The sequence below is a fragment of the Vigna umbellata genome, chromosome 3 (genome assembly GCF_029865625.1).
Source record: "Vigna umbellata cultivar VRB3 chromosome 3, Vumbellata_1.0, whole genome shotgun sequence".
Lineage (NCBI taxonomy): Eukaryota > Viridiplantae > Streptophyta > Magnoliopsida > Fabales > Fabaceae > Vigna > Vigna umbellata.
Genome location: NC_142167.1, coordinates 22274576 through 22290221, shown reverse-complemented (window position 1 = coordinate 22290221; position 15646 = coordinate 22274576). Strand labels below are relative to the sequence as shown.

General features: G+C 29.7%; 1 protein-coding gene across 1 annotated transcript; it reads right to left on the bottom strand.

Annotated features, from left to right (window-relative positions):
• Window positions 1–5444: 5444 nt before the first annotated feature.
• Window positions 5445–14749, bottom strand: LOC124821935 (putative inactive purple acid phosphatase 27). The gene is made up of 14 exons (XM_088109282.1): window positions 14602–14749; window positions 13748–14417; window positions 13498–13585; window positions 9365–9631; window positions 9183–9291; window positions 8817–8931; window positions 8244–8376; window positions 7940–8127; window positions 7614–7800; window positions 7460–7527; window positions 7275–7365; window positions 7003–7191; window positions 6753–6833; window positions 5445–5794 (listed from the first exon to the last, which is right to left on the bottom strand). Exons 2-14 carry the CDS (start codon window positions 14110–14112, stop codon window positions 5741–5743), a joined length of 1935 nt encoding a protein of 644 aa, XP_087965408.1. The 5' UTR covers window positions 14113–14417; window positions 14602–14749; the 3' UTR covers window positions 5445–5740.
• Window positions 14750–15646: the final 897 nt, after the last annotated feature.

The following is a 15646-nucleotide window of genomic DNA, read 5'->3' as shown; positions in this document are numbered from 1 at the left end:
CTAAGAAACTGATGCAACCATGGCCCTTTTGTAATGAGATGTTGCATGTTTTTGAGCTGTTACCCCTTTTTTTCTGCAATTTTTTTATTTCACCAATTACAATCTGCCATGTGGAAAACCTCAAAAAAGCTCTTTCTTTCCCATTAAGCATTTTGGTATCTCTTCAGCTCAGGTTTTCCATTTCTACAACCTGTTTTCTGTTTTCAAAATTGGTTTTGAGTTTTTATTTTTATTTTTATAGCTATATGATGTAATTGTATTTTGATGTGTGATTTGATGCATCATAATTGTGAGATTTAAGTGTTTTAGGCTGTAATTGTATTTGAGTCTTTCAAATACCATAAATATAATATTATTATTAGTTCCTTATATTTTAGTTTTTGTAAATTAGATTTCTTTAATATATTAATTGTGTAGTTTTAGCCTCCTAGAATGTTAGTTAAAGGAATTTCAATTGATCAAAAAAATTAAAATTATTTCATTATAATATTTAAAAAACTTTTTAATGGTTTTTATATATATAGAAATGAAAGAATAACGAGTTATTTTTATTAAAGTGTTTAATTTATTACCACATTAAATAATTAAATAAGACTAACATAATGTTTTTAGATATTCACTTATATATGAAAATGTTTTTGTAAAAAATTGACCAAAAATCGTTTTAAAAAACTATTATTTTGGGTTTCTACGAGTGTTGTCTGTTGAAAGATGAACTGACGTGGAAAATACTTTCCAAATTTCGTGTTTTGGAAAAATTATAAATTTCTTTTTTTTTCCAAAAAATATCTCAAAATTTTGATATATTACAATTGTAAAAGTATTTGCAGTCTACACTATTTAAAATTATCTCAAGTGTAAATTTTAAATTCAAATTGTAAAATACTTTTAGTATATAAAAATTAAAATTAAGTACTAACGTAATATATTGACTATGTAATCATACCATCCGTTTTTTCTAATTAAATTCTTAAACTTTACTAAAAGAATATATATGGTTTTGTTCACCGTTACTCAGAAAGAATAGCAATTAAATAATATATATTAGAAGTTATAAATAATATAAAAACTTATACTTTTAAATAAAACTTACTCTTTTCCCCCTTAAAATAGTTGTACTTTTGATTTCTTAACTATTATTAAGAAAATAGATTTTTTATACTATTATTTTTTGTAACCATGAAATATTGATTAATTTTATCAATAATTAATTTCTATAAAAAAATTTGACTGGTGAAATCCTCTATTCTAGTTACATTAGTGTTGTTTTCTAATTAGATTTCTTTTTCTTCCACAAAGTCAAAATTCAAAATCTTAGTTAACCATGTAGTAGATGATATTGTTATTACTAAAATGTTTCAACATCATATTTTAAGTTATATAATATATATATATATATATATATATATATATATATATATATATATATATATATTTACACCATGATAACAGAATGAATTTAATGGCTGGGAGATCCTATTTTGAATTTTGCCTTCTTGAAAAGTATAAAATTTGAATTTGAGGGTCTTTCAAATATTTGCATGCAGTTAGCAGCAACATAAATGATAAAATAATTAAATTGCAGTGAAAACAAATGTATAAACAGTATATTTATTTGAAAGGGACAGAGCGTAAGTGTGTAATAAGAGAAAGAAAGATGGTTAATGTGATTGGTAGAGAGCAGCACTTTTGTTGTTGTTAGCTCACAGGAATCTTGTCAACATAACTAAATCATACACACATTCATATATATATATATATATATATGTTTATTAAGGATAATGATATCTGAGAATATTTTTTTGACAACATTTTAACATCATTTATGTGTTATTCTGTGATTGGTCATGTTGGTGTTTATGATTATTATTATTGATTGTAGAGTAATTTTGGATCAATGATAGAATGATACGTAAATGATGTTAAAATGTTGTCAAAAAAAAATGTTGTTAATCATTATTCATTTATTAATTCATGACAAAGAACATGAAAGAAAGAGAAAACATGCAAATTTGTCAACTTTTATCTCCATGAATAGATTTTCTTCCTCTATTTTTTATGCACAGTAGCTATGAATCAATAACAAAATTATAATAGATAGAACTTATAAACAATAAAGATCATCAAATTTATAATAGTCCATGTTATTTTGGAGTTATCAAAATAAAATCTGATTACTTTGTATGCATATTTTTTGTGTATTTTAATGTTTTGAAGGTAGAACACTGCATTTTAGAAAGAGTAATTAACAAAGAATTGATGGAAAGTGGTCGGCTGCAAACACATGTAACAACTAGTTTAATCTTCCATCATTACCACCTTTGTCTTTTACAAGAGAACATTGTGATTCCCAATAAATGGGGGAGAAATTTCAGTAAAAAGTATCTAAAAATCTTGAAAAGTTTAAAGAAAAGTTTCTTATTTCTATTAAATTATGGTGACTGTATATGCTGTTCATTGATGACTGATGAAGCAAAACCTAGTTTGTAATATTGTTTTAGGTAAAGAAGTGAGTGAGGTATTCATACAATTTATTATAAGTCATCCAATCTCCTTCTTTGCCAAAAGAAAATTATAATTAATTTAATTTGCAAGTAATTATTGGATTGCAATTTAATCATCTGCTTAAAAAGTTTAATGTAGTAACAATCATTTTATTTTCGATAACTTAAGTTGAGAGAGATTTTTAGATTAATAGTGTTTCTAGAAAAACGAAAAATAAGTGATGAAATTTGTTTACATATTTACGAAAAGATGATTGAAAATCTAAATATGAGACTAAGCTTTATATAACCTTATAATAAAAAACCTATAGATTGAAAATAGTATCAATTTATTGTGGAAGTTTGATTATACGAGTGAAGAATATTAAATGCAGGATTCTTATATTAATAGTCTTTTTGACAGGTTCAGAAACATATCCCTGAATTCTCCTTAAAGATGCAAGTTTAATATAAACAAAATTTATATGCACATTGACAAAATTTTGTTACAGTCACTCAACCACTTTAAACAATAATATAACAAATTTGCTATGAAATTTGATTGTTCATTCATTGTTTCATCATACTAAATTAATTACTTTTTCTTAATGCGTGGTTGATAGAATAATTAGAAGCAATAAGGCTTAAGTTTGTGCAGTAGGTGAGTTTGGTGAGCTGGTTTGGTATTTTAGCTAGGAAGAATAAATATGCTGAAGAATTGAACTCAGTTCTCTCAGTGCATGAGGTGTCAAGCATGCTTTTTATAGCTTTGTAGTTGCAGAAGCTATCATTGTCACACTCTGTGACTTGTGACTTAAAGGAAGTTCCAATGGCTAGCTTTTGTGTTCACCTCTCAATACTTACAATTTAAGCTAATTATTGCAAGTTTTCTGCAACAAAGGTTTAAAAACAAAGTTAAGATCAACTAAATCTCGATTGAATTCTAAGTACGAGTTTAAGTCTCACATTGAGTAGAAACGAGAAAGGAGAACATTATATAAATATGAAGATTCATTATCAAAGTTTTTGATAAAGAACGGTATCAATCTCTTATATGATTGGACTCAGATTTTATTGGTGTTATATCTCTAGTGTAAACCTCCTCTATAAAGCTAACAAACCTGGTATCTTTATGTAAAGTAACAATGTTATGTTATGAGAGTGTAATCTGATTGGGCTACTTGCACTCAGTGATTAATAACAATTTAAATTTGAGGAAGTTCCAAACAAGTGATTTGATTTAGATTCTGATATTTAAATAATGGTTCAGTGTGATAGGAGATGCATTTGGACATTCCTTCTTGAAATCGTGAATATCTGCTTTTTCCAACATAGGAAATGTTTGCTTCTGATATATGGCACAACATTACTGGTTTATACTGTGGAAATCTAGTTTTGAATTTAATGAACTGTTGAGTGATAGCCACCTGGAGGAGCAGTAACATTAAAGTAAACTAATTTCTGAAAAAAGTGTCAGAAAAAAGTTGGAAAGTGCAGCATAGTTTATGTGATTCGGTAGAAAGCAACATTTTATGTTATTGTTAGCTCACATGAATCACATCAACTCAACAAACTTGACCTTGTCGTTCTTATAAACTAATGTGAATTGCATCTCTGTGAGAGAGATAATGAGATTGGTGCTAACTTCTTTTCTTTTGCTTCTATTTTATTGTTTCATTCACAGGACCACGCAGGTTCTTACATAGATCAAGTGAATTGAAGTTGGTCGGCTACAAGCGTTGCATTAACTAATCAAAGATTGTCTTAAAGAAACAAGAGAACACATATAAGTAATACAGACAAGGTTAAAATTCTTTTATAGAATTAACGTTGTCTTCCATCAGTAGAAATTGCCTATGAAGCACATCCACAATAAGAAAAATCTATGATATATAAAGAGATTTGAATCCATATACACGTGATTATGCCTTTTCAAAAAGGACTAATTAAGACCATCAATTTGAAAGTTGAGGTTGGGAAGACGTACAATAATCTTAGAATGGAGGAAATTGATTGACAGATCCTAGTAAATAAGGACCACTGGCCCAAATGGGTGAAGGGTCCCCAATAAAGGAGGTGCGGAAAGTAAAAGCAATTTTATTTCCTACTCATCTTCACCTAGCTAGTTGAGTAAACAACCCCAAATGTGAAGAAAAAGCAATTGCATTTGGATGATGGCCAAAATCATAAGCCAGCTTTTGATCACATCACATTGTCATTAAAAAAATAATATTTAATTTTCTCTTATCTCTATATTCTATATTCATAAAAGACATGGTTATGTCATGGTCGTTTCACACCTCACTTTCTGACTTGGGTTTGAGGAATGAATGAATGAAAAGGGTTCGTATAAAATGGTTTAATTAATTTAGCTGTCGTTTTTAGCAATGAAGGGGTTTATTTTGAACAAATAATCACTTGCTTTTATCAAATTTTTTAATTATACAAAATAAATAAATAACTTGGATGGAAAAAAAATTAGAACGAGTTTTGGGTCAAATTGATTCCAAAAAAGTTCTATGCGAAGATTTAATATTTGAGTCTATAAATCATTACCAATAGGGGAAAGTGTAATATCTGTTTCGATTTCTTTCTTGATCCACAGGGGGTGTGTTTTGGTGGTACTGTACAAAGAAAAAACATTAATGCTTTGGACAAAAATTATTATGTGGCCCAAAGGAATCATAAAAATATCAAGTTACTGAATCAGGTCAATTCAAATTGATGACAGAAAACAAAGTCGATTCGTATTGAATGAGGATTATTAGGCTTTAAGTGTTTTTTTGGTGATTACTACTTGCTTAATTGTATACTTCCCCTTTGAGAATTTTTCATATAAAAAGTTCCATCTTCTTTGTAAGATCAATGATGAATTCCACAATAGCTTATTGAGGTACTTCCTAAAAGTACTCCTAGCATTGCTTAATGCTAATTATCAGCCAGGAAGAAACAATGACAACGAGTTTGAACATGCATGCTTGCGCTTTTCATTATGAACTATGATCATATGATACCCATTTTACTACATGATTTGATAGTACGTAATGCTTACAATGACTGTTGGAACTTACTATTACACCCTATCTTGTATATAATTTGTGTAAAATTACAGTTCTATACATTATAAAGAGTGAGAAATTGCTCCTACGTCCATATCTTCTTTGTCTTTCACAAACATATGATGTTGTTTCTATCTGTATGGTCTCTATCTATAATATAGCCTTCACTTACGTATGCTCTGTTTCTTGAATGAGCTATCACTTTGTAATGTGGAAACTGTCCATAACTTCTTTTGTATTTGAGACGACAAACTACAATGAAGTAGATAAGAGTCAATGTATTTTGTATATAATATGTTTCTTCCAATGCTTAAAATAAAATAAAAAGTTTAGAGGTATGAAGCCATTTTAAAGACATCAAATCAGAACTGAAAATAATATCAAATAAAGAATGGTAATTTCACTTCACTCGCAGCTTTAAAGTCAAGATGCTTTCATTCTGACTGGAGCATGTTTGGCAAAAGTAAAAATTTGCCATAGAAATATAAGATATATATAAAGATGTTATCTCATGATATTTTATAGTATCATGATCTCTTGAGATTTTTTTTACAATTTTTTATTCATTTATTAATTTAATTATAATTTTTACAATTTTAGAAATATTTTATTATAATAAGATTTTTTAGAATATAATTTTATATATATTTATTGCCTTTCGCTATTTAAAATGGATTCTGTTGTATAGTTTAAGATCTATTGCATCTATTTTTTTTTTCAAAAATTTGGAAGATGACAAATGGAGGAAATATAATGGGTGCCACATTAATTTTTTGTTCTGAAAGAGGAAATCATTCATCTTTATACTTATATGGAGATAGGTTGATGTCCACATAAAATACTGGCATGCAAGAAACGTTACTGAGTTGGATAGTCTTAAAAAGTGAACTGTAGAACTACGTATTATTGTTGCAATTTGCCAATGGAAGAAATAATTTAGACATCATGTGACTAATACTTTTTCTCTTTGTTCTTGTTCTGTGATTGTTTATTGCTTAAACAGATGCCTATTTCTTCTTTCTTTTTTCTTTTGGATCTTTTCTAAAGAAAACAGAGTGCACAGAAAGGAATCCACAAATAAATCCTTTATCGATATATAGAAATATGGAAACAGATGAAAAATGAATGGGTTAAAAAACAAATAAAGTCTGTTTATTTCCTGTAACTATGTAAGCGAGTGAGAGTAGAATACAAGAGAGTAAGAACTAACCTCTAGGCTTAAGTCCTTTCTTGTAGCATGTGCTCTTAGATAACCAAATTCGGAAATCCTTTTCAGGCTCCAGCTCTCAACCTATATATGTAAGAAAACATAAAATGTGATTTCTTAGTAAAAATTATAACCACTATCTTGAAGATATGGATGTATATTTTAAAACATTATATTATGTAATTTTCTTGCACAGAGAGAAAATATGTGAAGTGTGGAGGATTGAGAAGAGAAGAAAAGAAAAGATAATTACATTGCTTGAAAAGTTGTCCAAGGTGAAGCCAGCCATGCCAATGACAACTTGCACTGGAGCACTGTAATTTCGGCCATCATATGTATCCATTCCATTTTTATCTTTTGTAGGCATGGCTTTACATTTTTGTTGAAACACGGAACAAGTTCTCTCATAATTATGTACATGGCCGAAAAGAGCCAAGTCAACCTATTTCGTTTTCACATTACCGTCACTTACCACAAACATGTCAATGAACTATACACAAGATCTAAGAAGCTTGATTTTCTAACCTTATTTTGAAATAGCAATGGTTCCACAGCTTCATTAAATTTGTTTTCAGAGGATAACAATCCCTGGTGAGAAGTGTACATCGGTCTATGTCTGCACGTTAAAATGTCATGCATAATATGCTTCATAGATAGATCCAATGATGTGAATTTGGGGCAAGCAATTCTTTAAAAATGTGCATACTTACCCCATGAAGATTAGCCAAGGAGTTTTCTGTCGATTAACCGATGCCATGTCCTTTTGCATCCACGCATACTGCAACGGGGAAGATACACATATTATGTAACCATTCAATCGAACTAAAGATAAAAGAAACATAATAGTGGCTTCCCTCATTTTACCTGCTCAGAATTTTCTGACCAATCATGCTCAGTTGATATTACTGTGAAATGAACACTTCCTTGTTCTATAGAGTACCAAGGCTTATCTTTTGCTGAAGTTGGCATTGGGAAATATGTTTCATACGGTACTCCACATTCCCCACCAGAGTCAGGAGTAATATATACTGAACCAGAATCTACGTAATCCCTGAGTGAAAACAAAGAGTTTAGAAATGTACAGGAAATTAAGTAATGATTTTGTGTGAACTTTTGTATAAACTCTTCAAGTAAGGTATACTAGAGGAAAACATTCGCTGCACAGAATTGTGTTAATATGAATGAAATACCTCTCATGATTCCCTATTGCTGTCATATAAGAAAGCCTGGAAGCTACTGGGTTGATAAGGTGAAGGAAGAAATCCCATTCTGCTAGAAAACCTGTCGCATAGCTTATGTCTCCGATGTGAAACACTGAATTTACCTTTTTGGAATTTACATCTTCGGCTATAGCTTTAATCACTGAAAGAGCTCCGGGCTATTTGAAAAACAAGACAGGAGATGTCCCCAGTAGCCAAATCCTAACTTAGTGCGCATATCATATGCATAGCATATAAAATCTAAATGGTAAAATGTTTGAAGTAGCAGTTCTACCTGAATGTAGTGTTCTTTGGAAGCATCGAGAGGAGTTTTGCCCATATCACCAAATGCAATGAATCTGACCTCATCCGATCCTCCAGCTGGTGGAGTTGAAAACTGAATTTCTTCACTCCAACCAACCGAGTCACTGGACCATAAGCAGGAGGGAAATTAGCTTTTTTAATGAGTTAAATCTCAAATCTTAAGGTTCAAGTGCGAAATAGAATAGCTTCGTTGAACAACATTTAAGTGAGAAAGATTCACATGTCTATTTATTTAATATTTTAGGTTGAGTCAAATTTACTTAGGATCTATTATGCAAAGGATCCTACACACATAGTGAGAGAGATTTACAATTGAGGAGGATATCATTGAGATTTGAGTGGTTATTGAATCACTTAGTACTGGTTTAGAGAAATGCTTTAAACAAAGTTTCTGAAAATACTCTTTATATTTTTGGGACTCTGAATGTACTACTTTTAAAAGGATCCTAATGGTGATCTTTCGGATAGGATTATTAATGCGTCTAGATGGCTAAAGAGATACTTTCTCAAACTATATTTTCAATTTTTCCCATAAAGTTAATACCTTCCATATTTGTAGGAAAATGGGCTTGAAGGCTTTAGTCCTGTCATAAGTGCTGAATGGATGTATCCCGGATCATGCCATCCGAAATCCTTAGCAGGACTGGGCAGCGCTGAACCTGTCAATTTCAAATCGAAACCGATTACAAATGTTTTTTTTATCAATACTCCTATCAAAATAATGTAAAACACTACTTCACTTAATTTATGGTAATGCTTCATTTTAAACTAAATACAGAAGCATATTTACGGATTCATAATACATCACTCATAATTATTTGTTAGCAAACTATGATTGAGAATTATGTCAAATACATAAAGTGCATACTTATTTATGAGTGAGGAAAACTAAAGTAAAGCTATCACTCACTACACATATCAGCTTGTGAGAATGTAGTGACTGTTGAAGTAACTGATTTTCCATTTGCATATTGGATTTGCTGAGGCTCCTTGTCTCCACTAACCCATGTCAATCTCATCTGCAGCTCCAAATCACATTTCAGAATAAACGACAAAGAATATTTGAAGAAGAAAAAGTAGCTTGGTACTCACTGATGCTCCAGTTGAATCTATACTTGATAGATGGCCATAGAGTGGCCTCTTGGGATTAGCAAAACTCAAAGGCGTGGACCTTCCTACAAGGCAGGGTTTCAGGAATCCACCAGAGAAGAACACGAACTCAATGTCACTTCTAATATTGATGACATGAAATTGTATTGAACCACTGCACGTTGATATAACGCATTTCCCATCTTGGTATTTCTTGCATTCTTTGTTTTTGCAACTGAGGTAGTTTGGATCATTTTTCATGTACTGTGCCTGCGTTTTTGTTAATCCGATTGTACATATCAGAATTGATTAATAAATTAAAAAATCTTTTAATTTCCATTTTATTTTGTTTTTCAGGAAAAATTGAGATTGGTGAAGGCTCCCTTAGATGAACACACACTCAAGTAATACCAAAGATTATTGTCCAAACCCCATTTTCAGAGTACTAATCATGAATGTTAGAACTTTCTTGTGCATTATTGAGGAATTCATTCACTATGATTCATATATTCATCTTGTTGTTTTCAAGATTGTCCAATTGTCCAATTTTTCTGCTTTTGGACTATCCGTCAAAAGCATATTAACGTACATCACAATATTAATACAAAAAAAGAAAAAAAAAAAGGAACAGGTTTATGTCAGAATTTTGTTGCAGACAGTGCCAAAAGGAGGCATTTCACATGTTTATGTGCGAAAACCTACGAATCCATGTTTATAATTATTAACAACACTTGCAAGGGAGACAAGATAATGAGGTAGAAGAATAATATATTATTAACTAATTACGAGTAAGAATATGCCTTTATTCCTTCCTTGCCTGAAACTAAATAAATTAACCAAATGCGTACATCCTGGGTGAAAATGATAATTCTAATGTTTAGCTTGCAATAACAATAACAGATTGTGTCACGTCTATTTGACATTGCCTTGTAAAGAGCACAATTGTAACATCTTGTAATTTTTCCTTTCCAAATTCCGATCTTATAAATTATGAAATACTTCAAATTGTTTTCAAAATTTAACAATTTTTTTATAAACTTTAAATTATTCTATAAAAAAATCCATCATAAATACTCGGATGTTTAGGGAGGCAACAAGGTTTCGGATAAAAACCGATAAAGAGGCCAAGCTAGTTTAATTTTAAAAATAAAAATATTACTTGTATAACAAATTTCAAAACAGACGAGAGAAATAGAGAAAAAAAAAGAAAGGATACGAAATGAGATATAATTAATGATGTCATAGAAAGAAATGAAAAAGACAAAAAGTATTATTATATAATTTGATATACAAATAGATAACTAAAAAGGGTTAGAGAAAAACTAAATCATAGATAATTTAAATTAAAATAACTAAAGGTGAGATTTCATTTCATTCACAGATTTTACATACTGACATTTGAACTTTTTATTTTATTTTAATTTTTTTTCGGGTGGCCTGAATGCGTGGTTGGTTCCACTTGCACATAAATACACCTCAATTTTATTTTATTTTTGTTGACAGAAGAATCTTTATGTAACTTTTATGTATGTTTTCCTTAAATTTGATAATTCCAAACCCTCTGGGATTTAATCCGAAGATAAATGTTTTTTTCCAATATTTATGTGTGTGTGTAAAGCCATCACAGAAGGAATCAAATACAAACATTATTTATTTTCACATCAATATACCTGATTTTGACGCATGGATAAAATTGATACCTTCATTTTTTTTCTTTTATCTGTTTTGGTGTAAATGTGTAAGACACATTTTCTGATTATTAAGCAAGAGACAAGATTGGATATCACTATTTATTAAGATGTGGTATTGAAAGTGTGAAAGAAACAAGGCCCAAAACGAATATCCTTGATTCTTTATGATAATTGCTTTAAAAATTATATTTATAATTGTTTTAATTAATTCAACGATAAATATATGTACACTGACCACATTGAAAATTAAATTTTCTCACTTTAATAAAACCTTCAAAATTTATGAATGGTTGAGAATTAAAATCAGAAAAAAATAATATTTATGATGAGGTGACTCTTTTTGGCCCGTCCACTTTTGACATGCCAAAAATGAGTTAAACTGGATTGGTCCGTCACCAAAAAATAATCATAAATTGTAATTGCCGACAAACTGGCAGTTGATCCGTCACTTTTTTTTAATTCTTTTATATTTTTTTAAAATTTTAATTTGTAAAATTTATTTGTATATATACTTATAAATAAATATTTAAAAAAATATTTAATCATATAAATATTTTATTAAGCCTTTTACTGACTAATTAGTATTACCAAAACCCATTTTAATATTTATACGTGTTTCTATATGAGACCATCTTTTCCCAGTCGTTCATTTGTTTAGGCTAAATAATTTAATAGATGAATTATGTTACAATATTAGAGATAGATGCAATGGAAGAAGACAAAGCAACCACGTTATGGATTTAGAATTGAAATCTTTAAGAAACGTCCAAGTAATGTTCATGTATAGTGTAAAAGCAGTGGCGAACATTGAAAAAAATACACGTGAACATTGGATATAGAAGGTCTAACGTAAAAACAAAAATGATATTTTCATACATAAAAAAGAAGAAACCCACTTTACCACTCGTTTTAATAATATAATAGTATATACTGGTATAAGTTTAAAAATTAAAGAAAATATTAATTTATTTGTTGCTTATATTTTATTTGAAGGATGTTAAAATATCATCCACCATATAAAAAAATATCTTTATTTTAGAATCGTATCTGACTAATAAATTTAATATCTAGATTTTAAGATCCAAATTTTACAATATTTGTGACTTAAATCTCTTTATTAAAATATGCTAATATAATATGAAATTTAAGATTACAAGTCTTGAATAAAATTCTAAATTTTAAAAATGAAAAACTAATGTGTAAATATGATAAAATTCTTTCATAATGATAAAGATGTCTTAATAATAATTTGGCAAAATAAATTTTTTTATGAGACTTCCGAGATAAAAACATAAAGAATGCTATAAAATTTTCAAGAAAGATTTTTCAACTTTTATTACGAACATGATATAAAATTTAAAATTTGAATTTTAAATTCTTGGATCATATTAATAAAATGTACTTTTCATTCAAAAATAGTCTTACTTCCAACGAAAAAAATATTATTAAAATAAAATCTTATAAAGCATGTATATCAATTAACATGAAACTTTAAAAAGAATTAAAAATTCATGAACTTTCTCAGTGTGAAAATAGATACCACCAAGTTGGAGTTTGAGTATTTGCCACTAGCCAATAGGAAAAAGTCAAACTAAACATATAAAAAAGAAACAAAGTCTCTGAGCATGATTTGTGGTACGTGGCAAAGGCAGCAAAAATAATTAATGCCAGCTTACTGACATTATGAATAGTGGGAATTGAAAGTTTTTTCAAAAATATTTCATTTATGAATATAATTTTGATGTTTTTTTTTCTCTCATTATTCTTTAAATAATCAACCTCAGAGAAGGATATTTCGTTATTATTTCCATTTTTTTTCTATTGATGATGCTAATTACCTTTGTGTCAAGTGATACTTGATGTGATATTCCGCCAAATCATCTATATGAATGATTTGATATTTTTTTATTGTTATTTTCTTGAACAAAATTTAACACGAATAACTATAAAAACAACAAATAATTTTTTATATAAAATTATTAACAATATAACATTTCGTAAGGAAAATACACCAATATTTAATCACTCAATATATATATATATATTGAAATTTTTATCAAAATATGAACGATGAATCTTTTAGGACATAACTAGGTTTTATTAACCTATACAGAAATCACAAGGACTGGTTGAAAATAAGGTAGTTGAAAAGGAATACCAAAGTATTAATTTGCCAAAGGAGCAAATTTTTCACTGGTATTACCCAAATAATAGGTGTGGCATTTATGAGTCTCGCTATGAGCATTGAATGAATGCACGATGCTTGTTTGTTTATTTATTTTGTTTCTATTCATAGGATATTTTAAGCAAGCAGAAAATGGGAACAATAAATTAATGACCTCTAATGAAAGAAAATGGCTGTGACAAAAATGGAGCATTAAAATAATGTAAAGGAAAACAGAGAAAGAAAAGTAAAATAGTAAGTTCATGTGTTGATGAACATACCTTGACAGGGTAGTGGCATAACAGAGGAAGTTTGGCCGTATCACCAGTTTGCAGATAGAACAACTCATTCAGCACACAAGATTTCACACTGTGCATCAACAAAACCAAATTGTTGTTATTGGAATTTGAAGAATTGATATGAGCAATAAATAATAGCAAGATAATGATGATGAAGATGATGAAGAGCAAGGTTACAACTCCATTATCATTATCTATTCATATATAACTCATCAGATGAACAAATTCTTACTCAGAATTTGAAGGAGAGATCATGGCAACCCAATCACCGTCTGAAGGATTAGAAACCCCTGTGACTGTAACTCTCACAAATTCATCATCCGATAGAGTGGAATTCGAATCGACATTCACTTCGAGGAAGGGATTTGAAGCAGAGCAATCGTTCAAAATTCGTCTGTTTATCATTCTGAATTCTGATAGTGCAGTGAAATTGCGGTGTAGGACTGTGGTGTTGGTAACCACCAAGTCCAGAAGCGAGGGAGTGACAGTTTTAGAGGTCGAAAAACTAAGGAAAAAAACCAGTAAAATGGAAACATGTTTGAGGATAATTCGATTACAAAACTCCATTGAAGAAACACAAATTTGCAAGTTATGCATAAGGCTTTCCTTTCCAAGAAAGAAAATAAGATCTTCCCAACTTTCCCTCTCTTAAATAACATGCACTCGCCTTTAACACTTCCTTTTTTCTTTTCCCAAAATACCCCTTTTCGTTTTCCAAATGTGTTCTCTTCTCTCTCTCTCGGTCTGCTCACTCATGAGGAAGATCTGCGCGTGTGGGTTTCAATGCAGAGCCATCCTTGCAGCACTGCTTGAATACAGTAACACTTAATAAAGCAATTCCACAAACACATCATCTACGCATTGCTCCCACTCTCCAAGATACACTTCCAAAAGCCTCTCACCTGGACCACAAAGATCATTTCACAAAAACTAAACTAAACGAAGAAAATCTTTCACGAACACAACAAAAACGCACCATGATGGCAGCATACGTATACTCATAGCAAAGAAATCCATTTCAAGATGTACACAAATGCGTAAAAACGTGTCTGTGGAAAAAACAACTGATATTTGGCATAAACTTACATAAACAATGTTAAACAAAAAGTGGTGGAGGTTATGGTGATTTGAATGGAAGGTTGGAGAATTGAGAGAATGACGAAAGACGGTGAAAAAGAGGGAAATGTGAAGTGGGAGTGAGAATTTACGACTTGTTTTCACAAGAGAAATGTTTATATTTATAAGGAAAATCTTCTAATCTGTTTGCTTCCTTAATCTGATTAATCATGCTAATTAGTTAGATGATTGCGATGTATACCTTCTTATAAGCATAAGCATCTAATACCATACTCTATTGGAAAAGAGAACGTGGTGATTCGTTCGAGAATACGTAGTGGTTCGTTCGAGGATACAAGAGTTTTAATTCGTCGGTTGATGCTTCGTTTGTTTTTTTGGTAAGAATATGCGTTAATAAGTGGATTTTTAAATCTAATTATTTGTATTTATTTATATATTTTAAATTAATTTTATTTTTAGTTCACGTGAGGTTTTTATAGATATGTTTGTTTCCTTCTCTTTATTCATTTTCATGTGTATTAATAAGTTATGATGGTATATCACGTTGTGCTGTTTGGCAATGCAGTAGTGTTTCTTTTTTCTAAGTTATTTAAGCTATTTTTGAGCTTGCAATTACCGAAACAGTTTGCTTGAACGTAAGTGAGGTTAACATAAATAATTGGATAGATGGAAGAGAAGAAAGCAACAACGTTTGATGATTGATTTGAAACCTTAAAAAAGAAGCGTAAGAACCTATAATTTCATAGTGCCGGAAGCAAAGCTGTGTGAACATAAATACTTGTAATATACAGTTGGAGTCGTGTTGTCAGAATTGAAAAGTCAAACTAAACTTTTTAGAAAGAAAGAAGAAATAACTTCTTTTTGTGCTGAAAAAAAAACAACTAATGCCACTTTATTAGCATTAATGAATAATGGGAATTGATCACATTTTTGTTTTGTCATAAATAAAGTATTTGGTATAGCTAATATGATTTTAGCATTGTATTAGTGAAGTATTTAATTAATTTATCTCTAAAATGAGTTTTCTTTTTTTTTATTCAGAAAATCAAAATTA

Coding starts and splice junctions, on each gene's coding strand:
- LOC124821935 (XM_088109282.1), bottom strand. CDS start 14,112: ATGCATAACTTGCAAATTTGTGTTTCTTCAATGGAGTTTTGTAATCGA. Junction 13,586..13,747: donor ATCTCTCCTTCAAATTCTGA/GTAAGAATTTGT, acceptor GTTGATGCACAG/TGTGAAATCTTGTGTGCTGA. Junction 8,128..8,243: donor CCAAAGAACACTACATTCAG/GTAGAACTGCTA, acceptor TTTTTCAAATAG/CCCGGAGCTCTTTCAGTGAT.